This window comes from Nematolebias whitei, chromosome 15, assembly GCF_014905685.2.
Source record: "Nematolebias whitei isolate Nwh7 chromosome 15, NemWhi1, whole genome shotgun sequence".
In the NCBI taxonomy this organism is placed as follows: domain Eukaryota; kingdom Metazoa; phylum Chordata; class Actinopteri; order Cyprinodontiformes; family Rivulidae; genus Nematolebias; species Nematolebias whitei.
Window position 1 is genome coordinate 45,560,719 of NC_056512.1, and position 26,429 is coordinate 45,587,147.

General features: G+C 41.1%; 1 protein-coding gene across 1 annotated transcript in view; it reads right to left on the minus strand.

Moving 5' to 3' along the window:
* Nucleotides 1-1,125: 1,125 nt before the first annotated feature.
* si:ch211-278a6.1 (SRC kinase signaling inhibitor 1) overlaps nucleotides 1,126-26,429 on the minus strand; it is a 301,410-nt gene continuing 276,106 nt past the window's right edge. Inside the window, exons 6-18 of the mRNA XM_037688626.1 lie at nucleotides 25,362-25,382; nucleotides 24,656-24,816; nucleotides 19,853-20,028; nucleotides 18,443-18,573; nucleotides 17,989-18,136; nucleotides 16,335-16,641; nucleotides 15,964-16,225; nucleotides 15,732-15,871; nucleotides 14,908-15,060; nucleotides 14,354-14,488; nucleotides 12,655-13,485; nucleotides 8,837-8,971; nucleotides 1,126-1,915 (exon numbers count right to left, since the gene is read on the minus strand). Coding sequence (XP_037544554.1) covers nucleotides 1,289-1,915; nucleotides 8,837-8,971; nucleotides 12,655-13,485; nucleotides 14,354-14,488; nucleotides 14,908-15,060; nucleotides 15,732-15,871; nucleotides 15,964-16,225; nucleotides 16,335-16,641; nucleotides 17,989-18,136; nucleotides 18,443-18,573; nucleotides 19,853-20,028; nucleotides 24,656-24,816; nucleotides 25,362-25,382 — 3,227 coding nt within the window. The 3' untranslated portion in view covers nucleotides 1,126-1,288. The remainder of the gene's footprint in view (nucleotides 1,916-8,836; nucleotides 8,972-12,654; nucleotides 13,486-14,353; nucleotides 14,489-14,907; nucleotides 15,061-15,731; nucleotides 15,872-15,963; nucleotides 16,226-16,334; nucleotides 16,642-17,988; nucleotides 18,137-18,442; nucleotides 18,574-19,852; nucleotides 20,029-24,655; nucleotides 24,817-25,361; nucleotides 25,383-26,429) is intronic.

A 26,429-nucleotide genomic window follows, 5' to 3' on the forward strand; every position in this document is an offset into this window, starting at 1 on the left:
AGGGGAGAAATGTTCTGGTCAGTGTGGCGACTTTCACCCGAGTGCTCGTTAGCAGACGCAACATGACAAAATGTCACAATATTTGCTAGAAATTTAAAAGAAGAACAATAAAAAAGTCAAGTCTTTGCTGTACAACTTGGCTTGAGAAATGCATGTACTTCAGACACCGTGTGTGTGTGTGTGTGTGTGCGCGCTTGAGTCTTTGGGATGGTTTTAATGTCAGGTGCTAAAATGTCAGAGCAACCTGTGCGATGCTACTGTGGAAACATCCTGATTGTCATAATGAAGTCATTACACACAGAACGCATGGAAGCCATCGTTTGTTTCACCGTGCCTCCTGGTTCGACTGTAAACAGCTCGTTATAATGCGCTTTAACATAAACTACACTTTTTGTCTGTTGCCAATTAAAAAAAAAAAAATCACAATCGTCTCTTTTTATAGGGTTAAGTTTGCAGCGATGCACACAAATATTTAAATAAAACATGGAATTAAAGATGATGCTTCTGCAAAGTCTCAAGTTTTTACAAACAGATGGGAAAAGATAGCACCAAGTCAAAGTTTAAAACTCAGCTAATGCACGAAAAGAAAAAGCAATACCGTATTTTTCAGACTATAAGACGCACTTAAAATCCTTTAATTTGATTAAAAATCAACAGTGTATTATGTATTAACTCTGGTTGTGCTTACTGACCTGGAACAGATTTTATGTTGTTGTGAACGAGTTGAATAAAGTTGAACTTATCTGACTGTTTTGTTTCGCTTAAAGCGCCTTATAATAAAAAAAATACGGTAAATGCTGTTTTACGCCAAACAGCCCAAACCATAATCATAACATCCATCTTTTAAACTTTCTTTGCTTAACGCAGACTCCTTCTGCTAGGTAAGTAAAAGCAGTATTATCCTAAACATACTGATTATTGCAACTCTATTTTCTATAAAGTGTAGATATGTTCGCTGTGCCACCAACTGCCCACTGAACGAGGGTGTGTGAGAAGACGTCCAGGCTCAGCAGCAGCTGGTGGACAGGTCTGTTCCTCTTCTCTCTGCTGGGGAACTGGCAGTACGACTGCGTGGGGGAACCGCAGAGGAACCGTGGAACCAGACTGGGGAACAAATCTTGTCCAAGGTTCGTTTTAGAGGGAAATCTTAACAAGCGAATCCAAAGTTGTATAAAAAAGAGATGGAACAGACTTCTGAAGGATGGTATGAGTAAAAATTAAAGATGGATACAAGTTGTCTACACGGCTGATGATGCTCCTTGGCGTTTGTTCTCGTCTCCTTCAGGTTCTAGAAGTTGTCACCATCCTTGCAGTTGTTGAGTTGTTGAGGGCTGTCAAGGCTTCGTCTGCTGGGCTTGACAGCTCCCGAGGAAAACGTAAAGGAGCCCAGAGGAGTGGGAGAGGAGGGAGAGAGGGATGAAGTGGGGGTGGTGGGGGAAGAAGAGGATGAGGGGGTGGAGGACTGGCTGCTGGGGAGAGACGAGGCTCGCTGCTCACGTAGAAGGCGGCGCTGACGGAGGGCAGAGGACAGGAGCAAGGCTTCAGCGGTCAGGCCAGAGGCCGACAGGCTCGCCAGGAGGGTCTTGGCCTGGCTTGAGGAAACGGTCAGGGAGGGCGCTGCCCCCTCGTAGGGGCACTTCCTCAGGCCGGGGGCAAACGTCGCCACGGGAGGGGTCACTCTGCCTGGAAAAATGCCCACTTTGAATCCGGAGAGGTACGGTTCAGTGCTTCCAGTGCTCTTGGTGCCCGAGGCCTTCAAGTAGAGCGGGGACACAGAAGATGGGAGTGGGGGGGTGGGGGGGGGTGGTGGGGGGGGGGGTGGAGGAGTCGTATAAAGAGATGAGGTTTTCAGGGGTCGAAGAGGGAAACCATAAAAAATGAGTCTTAAAAACTGGCTGTGGCTGGGCTGTGCTTCCTGCAGCACCACCTTCCATCATTTCACTCAAACATGCCTGCACGAGCACGCTTGCACACACACACACACAGCACACACACACACACACACACACATACACACACGCTCATCCACTAATGCACAGAGTGGGTTTCAGAGCATCGTTTGGATCCATCACTGGAGATGTGAACGGGGCTGGTTAGAGTGGGCTGATAATTGTGCATCTCTAGTTGGGTGAACAGGAGGAGGAGGAAGCTGAAGAGGCTGGACACAGACGGGTTGTTCACTGCAGCGGGGTTAAACGGGCGGGCCGGGAGGTGAAGGGACCACAGGTTCACACAAGGAGACAGGATGGGTGAGGTTGCATCACAAGCATCAGAAGAGGGGGTGGGGGAGTAAAAACACAACAAGAGACAAACACAGGAGATTGTTATTCAGGTCGATATCAGCACGTGATGAAAGCCGTAACACAGGCTACCATCTGCACATGATGACCAAACCAGTGATCCCACTGATAATACGCCGTTTACTATGACGTGTCTGTGGAATTTTTATATTCCTTGGGGAAAAAAGCCCATTTCTTCAGATAAGCAGAGAAATGAAACCACACCTTTATTCCCTTCATGTGATGCAGAAATAGACGACAGCGTTTCAACAGAGAAACTTGTAGAAACATTTGGAACAGGGTTTAGTTTCTCCTTTGCTGTAGTGACAGAAACTGCATGATGCATGAGCAGAGAACAAACTGGACAACAAACACTGTAAAGACGTTAATTTAGAAACAATGGCAGATCTACAGATTAGTTTTATTTTTACAGAATGGCGAAGGTGGGGCTTGAAGTTGCAGCAGGAGGCAGAGGGTATTGTTGCAGGAAAAGTTTGCCTGTTCATTTATATTTTTAATTGTAGACGCACAAACGCAATGCATTGATGACGCATTAGACGTGCACAGTGTTTAATTTAGTTCACAGAACAAGCGTTAAACTCACACGGGGTCAAAATTAAAGCCCTGATTCTATTGGAGGGTCAACCTTGGTCAATATTTTTTGAAAGAGAAATATGTCAATTTAACATTTTCAGATTTTATTTTCAGATTTGTCAGTTGGTCTGAATTGTGAAAACGGTCAGAAGTGACTAAAGTTGTGCTTCAGGGGTTGAAAAGCTCCAAGCAGTGGGTCTTAGAACAGTCGTCACCACAGAGAAACTTCCTGGAGCAGTTGGTGGTAGACCCATCGTGAAGTCCAAAAGGGCTGAATGTGAACACTAACCTGGTGAGTTAGGACAGAGATCTAAGTTCTGTGCAGACGTGACCGACTTTTAACATCGGACAGATTGTATGACCTAGCCACAGGCACAAGGCAAGGTCAGGTGTATTCTGGCAGATCCTGATCATCCACACAATGGTGAGTTCAAGTTGCCTCCACCTGGACGCAGGTATTGATGAAGAGACTGAAAAACTCATTCATCCCTGAAGTGATCAGGCTTCTCAACAAACAATGACTTCTGTACTGCTATTTTAATGTCTTGTCTAGTATGACTGACTGTGAAACAAATTGCTCCTTGGGGGTAATAAAGATTCTTGAACTAGTCTACAAGTAGGGAGGCAACTGGGGTGGCAAGATGCATAATTATTGTACTGTGGCAGCTTTAAGCAGCGAGAGCTTCCTACAGCTTTTCAGTATTTAAAAGCTGATGCAAAACATGCTACTAAAAACTGCACTGAAGCAGAGCAGGCTACTAATCTAAGCTGCGTTGTAAAGAGGCGTGCATTTACTCGGTTGTAGTTTCAGAATGTGACACAAATCGTTCCCCTCGAGCACAGCGGCTACTTCTGCTTGAGAAACCACAATTAAACCTCTGATTCTGGTCAGTGAACGTGGAAGAGCAGCCTCCCTGGATCTCACTCAGCCAGCTTCTTGTCTGACGTCACTTTCCCACCTCGTGCCCGTCACCTACAACTCGCCTGCTTTACTGGCAGAAATGACAAGAGGCCAATTGGCAAAACGGAAAGTTTTCACGCGTGAAAGTGATTCAGATGTCGCGCTCTTCTTGATCTGTGGCAAAGCAAACGAGGAGAAACTGCCATTTTTAACTGTCTGAACACAGCTCATTGCCTCGAAGGATCCTCGTGCCTGGAGTGTTTTAATGCCACTGGATGATGCTCAGGTGAACAGAGAGCGAGCTCAGCTGCACAAAGAGCTTTCAGAAAAACCTGATTTCAACACATCTACATTTACAACATGTCTTTTACAGGAACGTTGATGCAACAAGAAAAGTACAGCTGCTAAAATCTAATTGGCCAGGTTGATTCCTACACCATAATGTCAGTTAACAAACCGTGACACACAAAACATGGCTGTTTTAGTCACACTTTGAATGAAATATCATCCTAGACTGTTCCTACAGAAGGGGTTTCCAACTCTGTCCTTAATGACCTGCTGCCGTAATTCCACACGGTAAAAACTGATTTATTTCTTTACATGTTGTGGAGACCTGGAGAACTTCAGGAAAATAGCAGTTTTCTTGTTTGTACCTTAGAACTGTCATCATTAACAATTTAAAGCATTATGGGTAAAACTGGTTGAACAATAAAGCTTTGATGACACATGCAGGCAGATTTAAAAAAGGATCTTTACCTTGAAATAATGGAAATAAATCACTTAGCACCAGCATGACTGATTAGATCCACAACACGAGTCAGTCATGCAGAATGTCAGAGCTGAATCTAGGGCTGAAATGATTGTTTAATAGGGAATAAAGACTTTTATTTTTAGCTGGAAACTGAGGAGGGTTTTAACTCATAAAATCATACTGTTGATGTTAAAATATATTTAAAATAAACAAGTCAAAGCCAAATTAGGCAATTTCCTCAAAAATTAAATAAAATAAAATAAATAAAAAGGGTGCTAATGCAGATTTTGCACAAAATTCTAACTTTTCACAAACTTAAGGTAAGAAAAAAAAAACTACATTTTGATGCATGTATGTAATTTTATGTTTCTATTACGACTAGTTTAAGCTAAAATATAATTAAACATGTTGAATGCTTGGGTGTGAATTCACTATAATCAGAAGTGATTTGAGAGAAAAATATACGTTCTTTAACAGAGAGAGTCTCACTGGGTGAATTATAATCTGTGTATGTACCATAAAGGTTGTGGGAGTAGGAAGAGTTTGTTTGCAAAGAAGGCTTTAAATTTTTAAGGCATTTTAAAAGGTGGTGTGACATCATCAACATTTTATAAAAAATCTATTAAAGAACCTAAAACTGTGATTGCACCAAAATGGTAAAAGCTATAAAAGTGCCAGTGCAGAAATGTACAGTACAACTTTCTGCGCCCCATTTAAACTTTGAAGGCTGTTTTTATTGTGACATAACCTGAAGTACTGAGCACCAAAGAGGGCGTTTTCATCCATTTCACCAAAATCCTATTGACTGCCACTAGGAGTTTTACTGTGCATGTTTTGCTAATGTTGTGCACGTCGTACAGTGCATCATTACCAAAACTAATAACACATTACAGTAGTCCCTCGCTACATCGTGGTTCAACTTTCACGCTCGCTTTTTTGTGTTTTTCCAAAGTAAGAATGGACACGACACACAGTTGGCTGACTGATGGATGAGCCGCAAGAGAAGCACAGATTGTTTATTTAAAATAAATTATTTGAAATGGTTTAGCACCTCCTGCACCTTTGTGCAGCCCACAGGTGCAGGGAGAAACTCCCTCTGCAGCCTGTCATGATCTCCGCTCTCTGCCACCTGCGGCTCTCTGCCACGCCCACATTTCTGCACTGACCGACTTTTGTCTTCCATCTTAAAATTCAAAGTATGTTACATCGTAAAATCGTCGCAGTATTTACATTTAAGCTGTTTATTTACACAGACAGAGGGAGATTGGGAGGTGATGAGTGTGAGTGCTGCAGGTGGCAGAGAGTAGAGATCATGACATGCTGTGCGCTTTTACAGCGTTTAGAGTTTAGAAACTTTGTTTAGAATATTGCAAGAGTGTGGGCAGGATTTATAAGTCTTATATATTCTATTACTACTTTGTAGTAGTACTTTGTACTACTATCCCTAATTTGCAGTTTTTCTACTTATCGTGGGGGGCGTGGCCCCTTACCCCCACGATAAACGAGGGACTACTGTATTCCCAACTGAGCTGCATATTTTGGTGTATAATTTGCGTGTTTCAGCTGAACGAATAATCATCGTGTTTCTCCTCCTGGTTTGTGCTCAGCTGTTGAAAATCATTCTTGGGACAGGTTTGGCTCCATCCATCTGGAAGCTGGAACATCAGAAAGCTTCAAAGGCAACAGTGAGAAGAAAAACAAATTGTCCAGGTCTAAACAGGGTAATAAACTGAAGCCTGATAAAAGTGACAGTTTCATATTTCCAGACTGCGGCGTTTTCCTAAAGCTCTGCTTACTTTGCATAAACGCCGACGCTTATGGGACCTTTAAAACATTCATGCTCTAAAACTGAACAACATGTTGTTACTAAAATAAACCTGCCACAGCTGACTGTTTATTTGTCTGGCTTATATGATTCTAAATGTGATTCTGTTATTATTATATTTGTTTCTTCCCACTAGTCATCCTGCTGCCCACCATAAACTGCTTGACACCAACTTCCACCTTTAACAATGAACTTTTAGGGTGTGGTGCCCCTCTAAGGACGGTGATTTCACAAATACAGAGCTTTTTTCCCCACAGTGTTTGTTTGGAACAGTTTGTGAACAAAGAGACTACGCCAAAATAATGAAATAATGGGATTAATTTTCTTTTTATTCGACAGGTGTAGGAATCTACTTAGCCTCTAAATCTCTGGGAATGAACAAAACTGACAGTGTGACGAAAAAGGAAGAGAAAAGGGTGGTGTGTGTGTGGGGGGGGGGGGGGGGGGGGGGGAAGGAAGAAGGGGGGGGGGGGAAGGGGGGGGGGGGCAACATGCATAAATTGCACAGTACAGAAAGAGGAAAGAGACATTAGGCAGAGGAAATGTGAGCGATTTATTAGTTGGAAGAGAAATGCTTTCTTCATATTAAATCGAGCAGTGATTGGCAGTGACTCGAGTGGAGCTTATTATTACGCAGAGATTCTCCCCAATCTTCTCCAAGTCTGAGGAGACCAAAGCATCATTACGTCCTCATCTCTCAAATTTTTCCTCATCCTAACATGTTAATTTCTCTGCAATCTACAAAATCGACTTTGAGTCAGAATGCTCTCTGGGTTATGGAGATTTAGGTGCACTTCACTGCTTTCAGTGCTTTTTCAAATTGCATTGGCATTAAGCCTTTTCCCTCCCCACTGTGCACACTTACAGTGAGAATCTTCTCTTGGCTTTGCTCGACCGACATGCTTTAATAGTTTTAATGTCTTACCTCTGGAGACCGTCTAACATCTTCATGTCCAGCCTCCACTTTACCTTAAAGCACTTTTTAAAAATGCTAACAAACGTATCAAAATGATGTAGAGTGAGCTATAAGATAAAAGTATAAGTGCATATTGGAAATAAAGTTCTAGCACCCGACGTTCTTACAAACTTTGTGAAGTTAACAGAAGTCCAGAAACAGACTTTTTATTGATTACATTAGGTAAACACGTTTTATATTTTTTGTGAGCTTGGAGCTATAAACAGGCTGATATTTAATGTGCCACTAATCATTCATTTTAACAGTCTGATTCCTGCTGGAAAATAAAAAAGAAGATTGTTTTGTTCATTTCAACAACCTAAAATGACAAAGTTAAAATAATAGGACTATGCTGTGAAACAGTAGGATTCTTATCCAACACTAGCTTTATATTAAACAACTCCTTGGTAGTGGTTTTCTACAACAGAAGCAAAAGGTACATTTAAACTTCTAATTATTATTAGATTGATAGATTATTGAGCATGCATCAGGATCCATTTAAACTTGTCACATAATGCCATGCACTTTAAGTAAGGACGTACTGTAAGTCCTTACACTGGAGTGGTGTGTACAGGGTTGTGCAGAGGTGGCATTACAAAGTTATTTTTATGAAAAACAGTGTCAGTAAGTTTGCTTTGAGAAGAAAAATAAAATTTATTATATTTGGCTACACCCTCCAAAAGATGTTTTTTTGTTCAATCCAAGTTCAAGTTGCTCCAATTTAACCAACAATTGTAAATTAAAGCTCACAGTTTAATTTTGATTTAAAAAAAAAATGTATATTAGCATTTTAAGTAGAGTCACACTGTAGCTGCAACTTTTGGACAGTTGGCGATTCAAATTTGATTCAGTATTGCAAGAAAATATGTAATTTTTCCATTTCAGTCTCAAGAACTTCTGAGTATCTGAGTATTGATCGAGTGGCCAGCGAGTTGTAACACAGTATGTGTCCAATTTTTAAACGCAGGTTGCAAAATTATATTTTAATGCCATGCACATTAACCTGTTGCTCACATTGCATCCAGCCTGGCAGCGCCCCTGTGTTTATGATTTAATATCCTGCAGCATTCTTTTTAAACAACATGGTCAAATTTGAATCCTTTTTCAAAAATTATTAATAGTTTTTAAACATGTAAACATTTTATGTGAGAAGAAAGCTCCTGCAGGTGTCAGAAACAGATGTTGTGGTCCTGAGATGAGTTGGAGACAAATGCAACAAAACTGAGAAGGGTTCGAGACGCCTGCAATGACTCTGTGACTATTTTGAGAGAAATTTGGTCGCGCAGTTTAAAAAAAACTTGTTCTAACTTTCAAGTGTTAAGACTATAAGCCTCTGCAAGTCAAGCCAGGAAATCAAGAACCTCTGCAAAAGTTGCCAGGTATTCTAAAGGCTCCTTCATGAATGCTGTTCACCAACAAACCACGAGCAGTCACAACCCAGTGAGATGCTCCTTCCAGCATTTCCTTGATGACACTGCTGGCACAAACACAGTCACCTGAAACAATCCCCAGTAAAGCAGTTTGAGGATACCTGTTGCTGGCTCTGGGTCTTCAGTACGTCCTCTTTCTTTCCACTTTTGCTCTTCTCTGTGCTGTTCTGCTGCAGGTGTTTCAGCTTTGAAGCAGCTGATGAGTGGGTCTTACCAACGCTGGGATTATTCCCGCCCTGAGAAGGTAAGAGAAGAGAACATTAACTAAACACGTAGAACATGGCTGCACATTTCGTCCTCCTTCACAGTGCTGTCAGTTTCCACCTGAGACACTTTGTTTGACTACATCAAATAGACCGTGGTCTCCTGAGACCAATAAGATTTTTAAGATCTGAGCAGACAGCTGGGATAAAAACCAAACTATCCACTTCACAGACTTTTCCAATCTATCAGCAAAAAAAGACCAGGATGGAGAAATGCAGCATCGAAACTGACGTAGCACGGTTCGCCCTCGCAGCAGGATCCAGGAGGCATTGTGCTTAATGATCTTTCGTGCTGTGCTACTCCATCGACTTTCTCTAATGCACACAAAAACAGAAACACATTCAAACAAGTTTCCATCCAGCTGTGTCTCTTCTGCGCACAAAGACATTAGACGAAAGAAACGCAGAGAAAAGATCAGACAAAAATCTAATTTCTTTCCTAATCTGCTGAGTTATAGCAAAAACGGTAGTGACCTTCATTTTAATATATTCTAAATGTGACAAAAAAACCAAACGTGCACATACATTTGCTGTTTGATAGTTACACGTTTAATAGTAAAGTGAACTGTGTTTGAGCTTGAAGCCAGATTTCTTGTGAACGCAGTTTGAGGTACATGCTGGACACGAGGAGGACGGAGGGCTGGGTTGAAACGATCAACGTGATTGAAGTTCGAGTGATGAAATTATGTGTGAAGACTCTGTAATCCTCAGCCATTCCCGCAGGAATGCTGCACAGCCCGACATCAGAGGGGCTGAAACTCACCATGACAGTGACTGTCAAGTATTACAGCCCAGTCCAGAGTGGGAGGAAACATTCAGAGGAAGGGTGCCAATAATGTGTGAGCAGTCGAGACACCCCAGGGAGGAGGCAGCCGACAGAAGACGGCTTTAAACCTTCTGCTCATCACTAATCTTTTGTTGTCTCTTGGTCAGCTGGAGGTAAAATGAGCAGGGTCGTCACTAAATCTGATGAGAAGTTCATCACAAGCTCAAATATTTAAATTGAGAGTTGCTCCATTTGCAGGCTTGCTAAGTTTAGCCCTTACTTTTAATTTGATAGGATTTTGCCAAACATTTTCATCTTTGTCATAGTTTTACCTGAAAGTAGCAACTAGGGCTGCACAATACATAAAAAAATTATTAGTGAGCACAATGTTGACATCACTAAAGACTAGAGCCCGACCGATAAATCGGTAGGGCTGATAATTCCCATTATACACCAATATCAATATGTCTTGTGAAGCACCTTGGTCAATGCAAGGCGTTGTTGGAAGGTGCTATAGAAATAAAGTTTATTATTATTATTAATATAAACACTTCTAATTTTCACCCCTGAAATTCTGGGAACGAGCGGTAACGGTACAATGTATCCAGCAGAGGGCGCATGAAGACGACTTTAAAGTCAATGCCGCTCACTTAAGTTTAACTTTCACATTTGAAAAAGACGAAGCAGGGAGCAATACTGTGTGTAGCACATTTCACTGAACAGAGCACGGCAAGTAGGCCTGTCACGATAACAAATGTTGCTGGGTGATTGTCATGACTGCGATAAACGATAATATTGTTTGAAATTTGACAATAATTAGTAATTATTGTCAAATTTAAGAAGAAATGTTTGTTAATTTGTTTTGTGTGTAGTACATGTTTTCAACCACCGGATGGCAGTATAAGACAGTTTAAACCGAAGGATGGATAGTGAGGGAGTGAGCAGCGTGTCTCTTTAAGAACAATGGGAGGGAGGCCCCTTGATGTGACATGGACTGTCTCTCTTCGGTTCTCAAAATGGCGGACGCTCGGTGTGGTTTGAGCTCTTTAGCATTTTTCACACAAAGCTTTTAATAAAAAAATCAGTAAACAAGTTCTCAGATTCTTTTTGCAGAGAAAAACAACTTTTTACACAAAGGCACGAGTTTCAACCGTGAATTTTGGAGCTTCGACAAGACGGAGGTTTTTTCCCAAGGTCGGCCTGTTAGCTTAGCTCGTAGCTTAGCTTCTCAGTTTAGCTGCTTTTAACGTCCGAAAATGTGATTTTGGACGTTAAAATGGATTTTAAAGAAAATAGAAAGGAACGGGTCAGTGAAGAACCGGAGTCGATCCTTTTTTCATCCAGTGTCTTCAGTAGAAAGAGAGAGACACGAATAAACGATAAAGCTGATAAATGAAAACGAGGTCGATAATTTTCATTTATCATGCGATTAATTGATTTATTAATTTATTGCGACAGGCCTAACGACAAGTTTATTTTAACTGATTGTAAAACAAATGGACAATAATAAATTTTCTTCACCCTCCAACCCGCCTGTCATTAGCTACTGTCTCAAGTTAGCAAGATAACATTAGTGTTCGGTTGCACTTCCTTCGTGACTTTAGCCTCGTTGTCAGCAGTTTTAGCAGCAGTCCTGTCGGATCGAGCTTCCAGCTTGTGAGAACATCAGTGTTAGCATCATGTTCGTTATCCTCAATGAAATGTACCGTCTGAAATCTTTACTTCTCTGCAAAGAAAAGTAAAGTCAGCTGCGGTCAGTACTAATTAGGCCTTCACCGTACGAGACTTACTGTTTGAACAGTGAACAGGGAAGGACGTTTCTTTGTTTATTTATATTTTTGTAACACATTTGAAAACTTCATGGTGATTAGTGAGGGACAGAAGATGCGAATGCACATTAGGAAGACTGTTTTTATGGCCGGTGGACCACTTGTGAACCTACTGTGGGACTACATATAGCATGGATCTGATTAGCTTAGCTTCTGCTCTAAACAAACAAGTCCCGCTCCACTCGCTGTTTTCTTCCATACTTGGGGGTAAACACATCGCAAACAAATTCAGCCATTATATCGGTTACTGGCATTAACCTTCCCCTCCCAGTATGGTATCGGCTACAGCCAAAATTGCCAAATTGGTTGGGCTCTACTAAAGACAACATGAACTGCAACTCAAAGACCATTTTATTGCAGTCATGTTCTGCATGCTAATAATATATTTGTTCAATTCAATGGATTGTTCAGCGACCTTGATGTCAACATCTAACAGAGGTCATGCATGACAGAAGAGAAATGAAGAAAATTTAGATTGATCACAGTTGATATCATCATGGCAATATTCACCAATAATATCACTCGTCACAAGTTTTTCTAGTGTTGTACAGCCCTAGTAGCAGCGCTAAAATATTTTATTGCCTTCTAAAGGCCCAATTACAGAAAGCAAGAGAAAGTATAACACATTTGTAACGACTACAACCATTTAATGCAAAACTTAGAACACACAAAGCAGTTGCTGTTGGCAATGGGCTGAGGGAAAGAAAGTGGATTTCAAGTTAAAGCAGAAAAGGTAAGAAAAAGGTGTTTTCTAGGTATGACAAGAGGAAAAAAGATGAATAAATCTGAATTGTTTGCATTATTCCTAAGTTAATTTGACAAGAGGTGAAATGTGTTAAACTGGCAAAGATGAGGAGCAACGATGACGTGCTCCGGGATGAGCAGGACAGCAGCTCCACCTCGGCACAGAATGGAAAAAGAACACTGGTCTATCCGCTCCGCTTGTTCTCAGTCTGATCAGACATCAGAAGCTTGAAGAGGAAAGTTCCAGCAGACACTCGCAGAGAAGAAACAAAGAAGGGAAATGAAGCAAAACAATTCACGCAGCAGCAGTAAGTAACCTGGATTGATGGTTTTGGTGGGACTGGTGGCTTCTTGGCCTCTGAGGTCCTCTGTGAAGTTATGGTTGATTCAGTGTAGAGACTGTCTGCCGTCGGATGTCCACCGATCTCTATCAAGGTGTTCTCCAGCTCCCGAATGGTTTCCTCCAAACTGTCGAGCCTTTTGTAGGTACTAAGGCGAGCCTCTTGAGTCATTCTCCTCCGAGTGGTGAGACTGTCCACAGAGCTGCTGTCCAAAGTGCTCTGCTGTGTTCTGAATTCCTCAGCGTGCTGGAACATCACCGCACCATCCCCTGATTCCATCCCTCTCCTCAGAGCCTCCATGAGAGAGCTCTGCTTGCTGGGTTGCTGAGAGACTTTCATTCTGGGTTTGGGAACAGGTTTAGACAACTCCAGCAGGGAGTACAGCAGTTTGTAGGCATCTCTGGGAGTATTCTCCGTTTTAAAGAGCATAAGAACGGGTCGTTGACTCAGCTCAGCTTCAGACACTCGTGTAGTCTGTGGTGAGATGGTTAGAGTCTGCAGAACTTTGCCTGTACACCACAGCTCCTGAGCCTCGGGAGGAGACAAGACCCTCATCTCCAGTTCAGTCAAAAGCAGAGTTACTTCCTGTTTGAAATCCAAAAGGCAGCGCTCCTGCTGAAGTCCCTTTGAAAGCCCGTCCCTTACAACTGGAGGTTTGGAGACCGTGCGGTGAGCAGACACATCTCGTGATGGATTCTCTTCCACAATACGAGTTGTTAAAGCGCTCACAGCATTTTCTGAAGGAGTGACAGAATCCGGTAAACACTCTGTCAGCACGATGTGGGGGACGGCAAACAATTTTCCTCCCTATGAATAAACACGATAAGATATAAATAAAAACATACTGACCTATACCTTTAGAACAATTACTATAAACATTAGATAACTGTTCAAAGCACACACAAGCACAACTCGGGAAAATAAGAAAAGAAACATAATCAATGTATGCGTTTCTATTTTGCTCTTATAGTATCTGTGTGTAAATGCATTTACCTTAAAACTGGACATTATGGCTTTCAACACACAAAACAACATAATGTACAAAATCTCTGCACAAAATAATCTGTTTCAAGTCGTAACGATGCCGAGTTTATGGACATAAAGAAGATGCATGGTGGGTGCACTGTGCAAAAAAACATGCAAAGGTCAGTTCGTGAGAAACGTAAAAAAAAAAGAACATTTTGTTGTGACCACTCTTAAAATGATGATAACATTTCTGCGTACTTATATTTATTAATTTGACTTTTTAAGCCAGTCAACTACATATTTGTACACATCCTTTGTGTTTAAGGTGGTAAACATCTATTAATTTGACCTTGGCCATCAATCATTTAGAGATTCAGTTTAGTGATTCTGTTTTAACTTGATTTTTTTTAATTGCTACATAAATATGACACTGCTGCCACTAATTACAGTAAAGATTGTGTGAAAATAGAAAATGATTTTAAGGCATCTGGCTTGTTTTCAGGTACTCGTGTGTGAACGTCAAGAAGAGATCAAAGGTGTTTTTGTTTCTTTGAGACTTTGGGTTGAAGAGTGTGAAAAGGGAAAGTGGACAGAAGCTGAACAGTAGTGGGAGATGCCTGGATGTGGTGGTGGTGGGGGGGGGGGGGGGGTTAGGAAGAACAAAGACAGAGGGCAGCAATCCAGTTTGCTCAGGTTCAGCAAGTGTTACCTCAGCGGAGACTGAGGCCTGTAGGGGCCACAGGTCCAACCTGGTGGGGGGAGAACTCTCCCTGCTGCACAGGCTAACAGGGAGGAAAAGCGAAGGGGGGCGGGGGAGCCTGATCGGGGCTCTCTCAAACAGCTGCTGAGGAAAAACGAGAATTTTCAACAAGTCTGAGACAAGAAAAATAAGTTCCTATCTGGTCTTTGTTCCATCAGATTTCAGGCGGGGCGTCTCAGACACAGAACAGGTAAATATCAGGGTCCATCCGTCTGTGTGTGATCTGTGAGTCCTGGGTGGTGACGTGTGCCACTGAGCATTATGTGATCTGTGGGCTTTCCCAGAGCCAGGGGCATGGAGACATATGGCACCTGCTGGTTGAACATGTGGTGATGATGATGAGCTTATCTGCTCTCACCCTTTCAGAGAACGTGAGCGCGAAGAATCTAGTGGCATATTGTGAACAGAACGTTACTACGGGGAACTAAAAATGACAATTTCCTTTTTACAAAACAGAATTCAGGATATAATTAATCTAATGCACCGTCAACGATTTTCTTTACCTCTAATTCTGCAGCAATTTTCTCCACGTCTCTGTCGTCCTTCTCTCCAGAGGCCAGTGTTGGAGGTGTGGAAGCGGGACGGGGGTTTTCAGACATGGTCCTCCTCAATTTCACATGAGGTTTTTGTGCATCAGCCTCTTCAGATTCAGATTTCTAAAAAAAAAAACATAAAATCAGTTAATAGTATTAGGGATGTACGATATTATCGGCATTATCGTTCGATTCTAGTTAGCGATAAAGTTAAATATCGGACATCGGCCATCCCATCAGAATAACGCACCGATAGAAAAGGTGCGGTTTATATATGGAAGACGATGTTTTTGTACGACTGTTCGAGTGTTGTCATTGTGTTGGAGTAAATGTCATGAATAAATTTGACATTAAACATAATCCAAGCTGAAGTGTTGCATTTGGAGCAGCCAAACTGACAAAGACCGTGCAGAATAACGTAATAATTTAATTCCACTGTAGAGAAAGCTCTGTAGTCTCTGTAAGTAGGTCCAAGAAAAAAATTATTGGTATTGGTATTGATTATCGGCCAAATAAGTTTCAACATATCGGATAGCAGCCAAAAATCCAATCCCTAGTAAATATCTTATCTAAAGCTACACACACAATCTAAACCTTTTATTATTACACCATTTATTGATATATCAAAAATTATATTTAAATTGACAAATGAACATAATATATCAACTTGGAACAGTATTTTTTTGTCGATTTGTGAATTAGCAAAAGCTTAAAAAGTTGTTCAACAGCGAACGTGCCAATTGTTGAATTTGTTTTTGTAAAAAATGGCCAATTTTAAATTGTTACTGCGCCACCTTTATGCTTTTTCCTGGGAGAAGCGGCTCTCCACTGCGGGTGGTGACTCCTGGAGACGAGGGGAAACTGCGCCTGGGTGGTGGAGGTGGGGGGGACTTGGAGGGTTTCTCTGTGCGATATCGAGGTACTGTCAGCTCGTCTGGAAAACAAAGAAGAACAGATTTAGAATCCAAAATTCAGAGACAGAACTATTTAAAATTTGATAATGAGCATCAGGACTTTAAATCGTACCAGAGCCACGCCTGGACCCCCCCTCTTTAGCAGAAAGCTTGTGCTGGGGCTTGTTGGAACGGTGCTCTAGGGATGCTGCTCCACTTTGGGGGTTCTGGGTTGATGGCACGTTGGATGAAGGCTTGATATGCTTGGCAGCAAAGTCCAGGTCTGGAATAGCCTTCATTAACTCAGCCTGGGTCTCCTCCAGCAGTCGGTTGATGTCCTGGGCACTGTACTGGGTGAGACTGGCCCGCTTCTCCTCCCAGTCCCGCTCTGCTGCCTGCAAAGTTAAAGGAAACCAACCAGTGTAGCATCTGATTTACATAACTATGTTACTGTTGATATTATTTATGAAAACAATAAAAATAAGAACGAGGAATTAGTCCTACCAGTCGGACTTCCATGGACAAGGCTTTGTCAGCAGCAGCACGGCGCTCCAGCTCCTCCAGAGCTTTGCCCTTGTGGGGAACGGGAGGATGATTGTCCTTGTGAGAGCCAGGCGGGTTACTGAGACCTCGACTGAGGCTGGAGTGAGGGCTCCAGTTAGAAAGGCTGGTTCCTCCCCCGAGGTCATTGATGGTGAGCGGTGGGCTAGTGGTGATGTCAAAGCCAGGAAATGTTTGCAAGTCGTCGTTGTGCTTTGATAAAGGACTGGAGAAGATGTCTTGTTTCTTCCATACGCCTTCGTTTGCTTGTCTGGTGAAAGATGGAAGACACGTTTTAAAATGATACTGTTCCTCCCAGAAAATGAACTGAGCTCATTTTACCTCCTTCAGATCTTTAGCTCCGTTTACAACCTTTTACTGCTCCTTTCACCTTTTGTTCTGCTTCAGCTTCTTTCAACTTGTGCAAATTTAAACATATTTTCAGCTACTTTCAGCTACTGTCAGCTGTTTTGTGCTCCTTTCTGATTATTTTTGCCAACTAAAACATTTTTGTGCTTCTTCTAACTGATTTCTGCTCCTTTCAGCTCGTTTTTGCAAGTTTCAGCTTGTTTCTGCTATTTCAGCTAATTTCAGTTTTTTCAGCTAATTCCACATTTTTTGCACTCGTTTCAGCTTTTTTCAGCTTAATTCAGCTAAAATGCGCTCTCTCCACTTCCTCCTTGTAATTTAAGCTCCTTTCTGCCTTTTTAGCTACTTTTCAGTTATTTTTGTGTGTGTGCAAACTTCAGCTTTTTCCAGATAATTTCCACTTTATTTTGCTGATTTCTGCTCCTATCAGCCTAACTGAGCAACATTTTTCTGCTTTCTTCTGCTAATTTAAGCTTGTTCTACCTTTTCTGTTAACTTTTTTTGTGCCTTTTTTTATTTTTTAGCTAATTTCACCCGTTTCAGATAAATTCAAGTTTTTCATGGTAATTTTTGCTACTTTCAACTTAATTAAATTATTTCCGCTGATTTCAGCTTGTTATGCTCCTTTCAGCTTTCTTCTGCTAGTTTCAGATTTTTCTGCTATTTCAGCTACTATTTAGCTGTTTTATGCTAATTTTTGCTTTTTCAGCTAATTTCACAGTTTTTTTTAAGCTTATTTCAGCTCTTTTCACTTCCTTCTGGTAGTTTAAGCTTCTTTCTACATTTTCAGCTGGTATTTTTTTGTTGCTAATTTAAAGCTTTTCAGTTAATTTTCTAATTTTTGTGCTCATTTCTACTTATTTATTACTAGTTCAGGAACTATGCATTCTTTCTGCTTTCTTCTGCTAATTTAGGCCTGTTCTTCAATTTCAGCTACAATTCAGTAAGTTTTTAGCTAATTTCAGCTATGCAACTTCTTCAGCAATAAGCATTCACGCTGCATTTTGGCAGGAAATGCAATTTCTCTAGTTTTAGTTGCCGTTATTTTAAATAGCTTGCTTGGATCTTAACTATCAAACACAAGTGAGTCCATCCAACAAACATCTGTATCTGTATGAAGCAGTTGGACTGAAACTTCTCGGCGTGTGGACGGGCAGCCCATCAGAATTCAACGCGCGCCCTGAACTGAAGAGCAACAACGCACAGGGACCTTAGATTTACTGGTGTTTCTGTCAGAGCTGGTTCTTACTTGCGCATTGTGGCAAGAGTGTCGGTTATAGTCTTGCAGCGTTTCAACAGGGCGTCAAGTCTGTGCGGTTCTTCTTTAAGGAATTTGACGGCTTCTACCTCCACCCGCAGCACCACCCGCATTTTACTCTGCAGGCTCGGGAACTGATCTGCAGGAAAGAGCAGAGACAAAGAAAACACCAAGCTCCAGTTACTGGATGAATGTCTCCAGGATAACGAAAGCTTTTTGCTGTAATAAAACTTTACATCTTTTAAACAAGTGAAAATGGTCAGTGAGTTCATTTAGGCGATGAGCAATGGGACGGTGATTAAATGCAGCAGGCTGGCTGTGGGTGACTACAAGATAATCAGCGCCTCGGTGAGTAATTAGTGGATAATAAACTGTCTACTAGAGTAAACAACTGTGTTCACTTTAACGCCATGCACAGAACGCGAGATGTGCCAGCGTGACTCACTTTTCAGCTCCGTGAGAGTTTCTCCCAGCTTCCTCAGAACATTAGACTTCTCCTCCAGCTCCTGCACCGTCACCAGCTTGTGGTTGACAGACGACTCCTTCTGGATCTCCTCCACCGACTTCTCCAGGTCACTGAGATGGAACAAACAGACGGCTGAGCACCAGGGATTCCTCGGCCACACTTAAAAATCTGTTGTTCAACTTTCTGTTAATCTTCTGCCAGTAAGCGGTCTCAGTCGACTAGAATCAAAGTTCTGAACAGCTGAACTGGAGGAGTGAGCACTTTACAAACTTATTGCGAAAACTCAAGTAAGAAGGTGTTATAATATAAAGAATGCACAATATTATCGGCATGGTATCAGTATCGGACGATATTAGCAATAAAGTTAAATATCGGACATTCCACCAAAAAAACTCACCGATATAAAAAGCTTCTGTTTGAAGTTAATTTTTAATTTAAGAAACTCTCAAGTATATCTATTAAACAGGCTGAGTTTAGAACTGTGAAAAATTACAAATGAATAAGTTTTAACATATTGGCATATCGAATATCGGCCAAAAATCCAATATCATGCATCCCTATTTAATATATCCCCATAAGTTTTTTTCTGAATACAGTTGTAAGTCAACTTAAAATGAGGAAACTTGTTTAGTGCAAAGCTAGTCTGGTCAGAATCGTGTGCAACAGCCCATAATATTATAACGAACAAAATAAATACCTAGCGTTATTTGAAAGGTTACATAATACTCTCCTCCTTGTTAAGTGCTAAGATCCTTTTATAATGAAAAGCCATTGAGTTACAGCTGTTTTATACATTTTGTAAATGGTGCCGATACTGCGGCATCCTGAAATTCTGTTTGGAGAACGTGTTGAAGATGACTCGGCTACCACCACACCAAACGTTAGCTTCATATCTATACAAGTGTCTGAGTTAAAACCATTTCTGCGTTTTCTACGATCAGTTGATTACTGCCCGTCTTTCGGCGGCTGAATGAACATGTTCACATGCGAGGCCGAGGCAACTTATCCGATTATTAAATCTCCAGGTAGCTGTCAGCTCTCGTTCTCGCAGCCACTTTAATTAGTGGCCAAACAGCCAAGAAACTCAGATCTTAATGAGCATCTTGCTCGACGCCAGGCTTAATTACAGTTACAATTTCTTTCCATCACTGAGTCACCTTATTAGTCATCCAGCTGGAAAACAGATATGAACACTTCCTGTATCTGACAGAAAGAAAATATGTAAAATTAACTGTACAAAGTGTTTAAATCAACAAGGGAAATGTGCATGTATGCATGCGTTTACATGTATTGCTATGAAACAATGCACGTTTCTGCATCCTTCCATGCTTACCAACACTTTAATACGCACTGATTAAACAATTACTATGGCCTTGATAGAAGACTAACTGGAGCTGCTGGATGATGAGCTCCTCCTCGTTGAGGTATTTGAGTCGTTCCTCCTCCACAAGGAGGCGCTGTCTCTGCAGAGGATCCTCCTGTTTCCTCAGGGCATCGGACACGCGCACGTTCAGCTCTGCCTCCGTCCTTTTCAGCAGAGTTCGCACTGAATCCTGGTTCTCGAGCTACACACACACATCCAGAAACGTTAGAGGAACACGTACAAATAAACGACACGTACAAAGGAGGTATTCGTAAATTAACTGTATCACGGCTAAAAACCCAACATGAGCAAAGAAAGAAGAAACCAATTGAAGGTTCCAAAAATATTAACTTTGAGGACAACCTGAGTTTTATTTTTCATATTGTAGAATTACACTGAAAGAAGCAATAGATGTCTCCACCCGGGGGGTGTCCATGTGATTATATCTTAATTCTCACAACAGATAGGTGGAAGCCTCGAGGAAATAAAAAGGTTCATGACGGAGGGTGTCAGTGCTATGAACGGATCATTCAGCAGCCCTGCTGCATGTAACACAACTCCCTGGGTTGAAATCACCTGCTAGGCAAGAAAAATTAATAATTTATCAGCCTTCTGTTCGAGCAACATAGCAGTATCACTAACACGCATCGTTTTGTGGTGTTCCCAGTTCCAGCTGTGGTGGTTCTATTTACAACAGGAATCTGGTAACAATCCCAGTGAAAAAAATAAATGGACTCATTTCTAACTTGGAAAGAAACAACATTTGGACATTATTTTTCTCATATCAATGGCTAATGTGTCCTTAAATTAAAAGCTTATAAGCAAAATCTGTGACTATGCCAGTTGCCATGTTTATCTATGGAAACGGCCAAAATGGCTGAATAAAGGTCCAAGGTTGAATTTACCTGCTGTATTTGTATACCTGCACACGACAGCCAGCTTAATGTACTTAACGTAGGTGTGGACCTGCAGTTTAAAATATCTGCATAAACTCTTTGACTGTTTTAAACAGCTCCAGTTGTAATAACAGTTCAGAATAACCCTTTTTATGGTTGATTTTCTTATGTTTCATACTTTATAAGTACCTGTAAATGTCTTAAGTACATGTAAAAATAAAATTGTCTGTTTATTTTCAAAAGTATCAAAGCACTCCTTCTCTTAGTGAAGTGTACGTCTCACCTTCACCTTCCCTCCATCTTTAATTCATAGACCGCATGTGAAATTGAAGCAGCATGCGATCGCCGCGGGCAACAATAAAGAGCAAAGTGTAGAGGTCGTGATCGGCACAAAGACACAAACAGCAAACCGTCTTCTCTGGATACTTTACATCTACTGTATGGAGATATTTGGCCTTTCATCTCTGCTTACATACTTCACACAACTCGTGTTGGTTAAGAAACAAATAGCTGCACATGCCCATCATCTCTCGCTCATTACACTGCGTCCTCTGCACGAAGCCACCCCACTGCAACGTGGCGCCTCGAAACACAGAAACAGACGTACACACCGACTTCCACTACATTTATCTGCCTCTACTAACACTTTATATACTTGCAGTTAATTCATTCAACCTTTATTTAGACAGGTTGAATGAATGAATGAGTTGCAGAATAATCCAATACTCTTTTAATTTTAATATTATTGTAGCTTTCAAATGATACAATACATTAAATCATGCAGTTCAGTTATTTTCAGGTTTTATCATAGATGCATTCTTGAAATAAACGTAAAAAAAACCCCTCTGCCTCCGTCATTATACAATGTACGGTGCTTTGCATCAGCTGCGAGTAATAAATAGATTTTGGATGTTTCTCATACTTTAATGTCAACCTGTGGAAATCTGCAAACTGTGTGCACAGTGTGGCGTCATCGTCTGTGCGGCTTGCAGATACTTCTCAACCTGCAGGTGTTCCAACAATAAAATGAGAGAAGCATGGCAAACAATCGCTCATTCACACTGATTACAACGACGACGCTTCATTTCAGCGTAAACAGTTGACTCAATTAAACCTAAGAAGCATTTCAAATTACTCTGCAACATTCACCCAAGATTTCTTTTTTACTATTTCTCCAGTGAGAAGTTGACGAACAGAGCTGTGTCTGAAATCACTAGCAGATTAATTTCAGCAGATTTTTCCGTGACTAAAGACAAACTGGGACCACACACCTAACCAGCGCACCTGTTGAGCATCACAGACTCCATCATTTGTCAAACCACCTGAAGGCAACACACTCTTGTGAGGGTGACAGTTAAAGTGCAACCAAACGTGGAGGACAACGGGCTCACTGCTGCCGTCGTCTGCACGGCTGTCGGCTCTTCCGTGTCCCACTCGCTCCTTTTCCTCGGCTGTTGGCAAAACACGTTTGCATTTATGTTGGTGTCAGTTTACACAACCTGAATACATCCACACATTGATTTAGGTCAAATTGATTTATTTCTTGCAACAAAACAAAAAAAAAACATGTAGTGTGTCCTCGGTTTAAGAAGATTATATCTTAACTGTCCAACTGTAGACAAAGAAACACTTATTTTAAAGTCTTTACATCGGCTACTTGTGATTTTTAGAATAGATTTTATTGTTTTCTAAGTTGTGGTTTTAGTCCTACTTACTTAAGAGACCTGCTTTGACCGTGTGAGCCCTCAGGTCCGTCAGACGAGCAGTCGTGTAGTGTACGCAGGTGCACGTGCCCAATGACACGAGCTCGCGTCATGTATGTAACTGGCAACGATACGCAGGTACACGTGCCCAATGACACGAGCCCGTGTCATGTATGTAACTGGCAACGATACTTGACGTGGGCTCGTGTCATTGTCAACACATCTGGAAGATTTTATACTGCGTAGGTTCAACGTGTTTTTTCTATAGTTAGTACTTCTGTACTTACTACTTAATACTTGAACATGTTGTGCTTTGGTAGTTTTATAAATTCTATAACATGTTTTTAATACAAAGCCAACTGTTGTACAGTTTGTTGTACATTTATTCAAATATAAGCGTCAGAGAATTTTTGAAATGTTAAATATGCTTAAAAATACATTGATGATTACAGTGTACTAACTGGTGTACTTTGGTTTCTAAGCCCAGTATCCCCACAACAAAAATGTAGACTGCACCGCTGGCCTAAAGTTAGACCTAAAAACGACACTGAGAACTCATTTTCCTACAATTGTTCTCAAAAACTCTGTTCACGAACACCTGACATCAGCTGAGAGCGTTCAAGTTTTTAAAGGTAAACTCTGGACTTACCCATTCAGTTTGGCTAAAACTTCATTTATTCATTCACCAAATTCTGCATGTTATCATCTAAAGTGGGACTTTAAACTGAGTTGTAGTTAAATGTATTTTATTGCATTTGTTACATTACCTTGTTTTAATTATGGTACTGTACTTTTATTTTTAAGGAAATAATTGAAACTTTTATTTATTGGTAATTTTAATTGTAGTTATGTATCTCTTCTCCCTCTTTTTGTTTTTAGTGTCTTGTTTGTGCAAATTTTTAAATGTTACAATCAATTTTGTCATGATTATTATATTTTAAATATTTAATACCTACACGTCTGGTGTTTTCTAAATGCCAGTTTTACTTTTAGTCCTCTTATGTTCCAGTAACCAATATTTAATCATCAAAGTAATGACTCATTTAAATGATCTTGTTTAGTTTATTTCTTTTTCTTGTTTCTCTTTTATGTTTTTTTCTGTTTTAATCTGGTGTGAAGCGCTTCGTGTCCCATTGAGTTGAATGAAAGAGCTTAAAACTCTGATTAAACCTCAGTGAATCTAATTTCCAGCAGACATTTGGTTGGGTCTTTTAGGCTTTTTGCTGAAACTGACTCAGAAAAGATCTTTGCTTTTCAGATTGTGCAAATAAAAAGTGTTGAATAAAGGTGAGAAACGTTTTCTGGTCTTTTACTATCACAACGGATTACAGTAAGTGCAGGAACAAAGAGGTGTTTATGTAAGTGAAATTCAAATTGACACAAAACTTTTTAATACGAGATTCGAGCAGAGACAGTAAAAAATATACATTAAAACTCTCAATAAACAGTAGCTCTAAACTTGTAGCTGCTTTTACCATCTGCTGTAAGAAAAACTGATAAGTTCAAAATACCAAACGACAAGCAAAGAATACTGAATTACAAAGCAGCAAATAAAACAAACCGTAGACACTAGTCCCTCGCAACTTTGTGGTTTGTTTTCAGATTTGCTCTGTCACGGTTTTTCAAAATAAGATTGGACATGACACACAACTGGCTGATTGATGGATGAGCCGCACGATCGGCATGAAAGTTTTATTTAAAATACATAATTGTAAATTATTTAGCACCTGCTGCACCTCTGTGCAGCCCACACTGCAGGATAAGCTTCCTGCTGCAGCTGATCAGCTGTTCTCCGTGCAGAGCAGAGAAGTGGGCGTGGCCAAGAACGCTTGCAGGTGGCTGAGAGCAGCGGAGGCAGAGAGCTGGAATCATGACATGCTGTGCTCTTTTAGAGCGTTAAGAGATTAGAAATATTGTTTAGAATATTGCAAGTGTGGGAAAGGTTTACAATGCCTTCATATATATATATATATATATATATATATATATATATATATATATATATATATATACTAAAATAAACTACTACTTATTAATTGTACTACAATCTCTACCTCGTGGTTTTTCACTTATCGTGGGGCTTCAGGGTACGGATCCCCCGCGATAAAGAGGGACTTCTGTAATATCAAAACTGGCTTCATGGAAACAGAATTTATTTTATGCAGCTGAACAGAACAGACTACAAAAAAATAAAAAAAGAACAGATGAATGTTTATTTGATTGCCAGTACCTGCGTTTTGCGTAGGTGAGCAAGCTGTTTGCGAAGGTCGGTGGCGTTTTGCTGCAGACCGTGCAGATGCAGCTTCATCTGCAAGCGGCCGACGCTGTTCACCGGCGTTGTGTTCGAGGGTGGAGGTGGCATCAGAGCTAGAGGTGCTGACGGTGTGTTAGCTGCCAATCACAAAGCAGGACATTGGAGGTCAATGGGAAACAGATTCGTTAGTTTGTTGGGCTGTGCTCCTTTTAGAATAGAGGCAGTAGGAATAAACACACTCTCAGCATAATGTACATTTATAGAACATCTGGACACAGGCACACACACAGTGTCCAGTTTGAAAGTACAACAAAGAGCACCATATTATTCACAAAACTCCAGGTACGTACTGGTTCAGTTTGTCCTATTTAGTTGCGACACAACGGGATGCTCTTGTCTGAACACAGGGCTTTGTGAGTATGGCCGTCAAGCTCATTCATTTGAAACACATAAACACTCAAAGAGGAGTGTTCAGTGTGTGACAAAACATCTGACATTTCCCCAAAACACAAGCAAAAATTCACAAATCAGAGACGAGAGGAGTCCACTCTCTGGGAAATCAGTCAGGAGGAAGAGATGGGAAACAATCACTGCCATCGATCCATCAACACCCATACAGAGGGCAGAGAGGGACAGGGAACGTCCGACAGGGACAACGACTAATAAAAGAGTCAGAAAGTACCTTTCTGCTTCGGCCGTCCAGCTGGAATACACAAAGAGTGAGCAAGTTACCAAGAAATTAACGAGGCTGGTAAAATGATACAGCGGAGAGGAAAGTCTTCAAGTGATGTTCACAACAGGATGGTCAAGGGAAACATTTCTATTGATTAGAGCCCAGGAAGTGCCTGTGATGATGCAACTGAATGTTGTCGCCCATAAAACGTGTCCAGAGAGAAGCTTTGTGTGTGCCAGGCCTAAACTTCAAAATAAGAAACCGTTCTAATCCAGGCCGCAGGTGTTCATCATTCCATTTAAAAACTTACACCATGATAAAGACGAGAATAACACTCTGAAATAAATAATAGTTTTCCACACACTTGGGAGAAAGAAGGTAAATTAAAACCTCCTAAAGGTTTCCAAGCTGTATGTTTCGTTACGTCAACTAGGAGGTTATGTTTACACCTGTTTAGTGTTTTTTGGTTATTGAACACCTTTAAAAAGCTCCAGAGCTGTTAGAGGAGGAGCACATTTTATGTTTCTGAGATAACTTCACCCCTCTCTCCTGTTTGTGCTTGAAAATACTTATTTTTGTTCCTTCTGTTGGAGCAATACCACACTTATAATTTGGTGGATTTGTCCTTTTGTTATCAAACCGTGAACAATTCTCCTGGAATAGAACAAAGGGCATCAAATTGATGATGTAGGGATGCAGCCAGGTAGTAGTCCCTCGCTACGTCGTGGTTTGATTTGTTGTGGACTCGCTCTATCGCGGTTTTTCAAAATAAGAGTGGACATGACAAACAGTTGGCTGACTGATGGATGAGCTGCACGATCGGCATGACGTTTTTATTGTAAATGAATTATTTTAATTTATTTAGCACCTGCTGCACCTTTGTGCAACTTACACTGCAGGAGAAACTTCCTCCTGCAGCTCCTTCTGCCTTCTCCTTCCTCCTCCGTCGATCTCCGTTCTGCAGCGGAGAAATGGGCGTGGCCTAGAGCGCAGAGAGCAGCCGTGGCAGAGACCTGAGTTCATGACATGCCGGGCTCTTTTAGAGCATTTAGAGTTAGAAACATTGTTTAGAATATT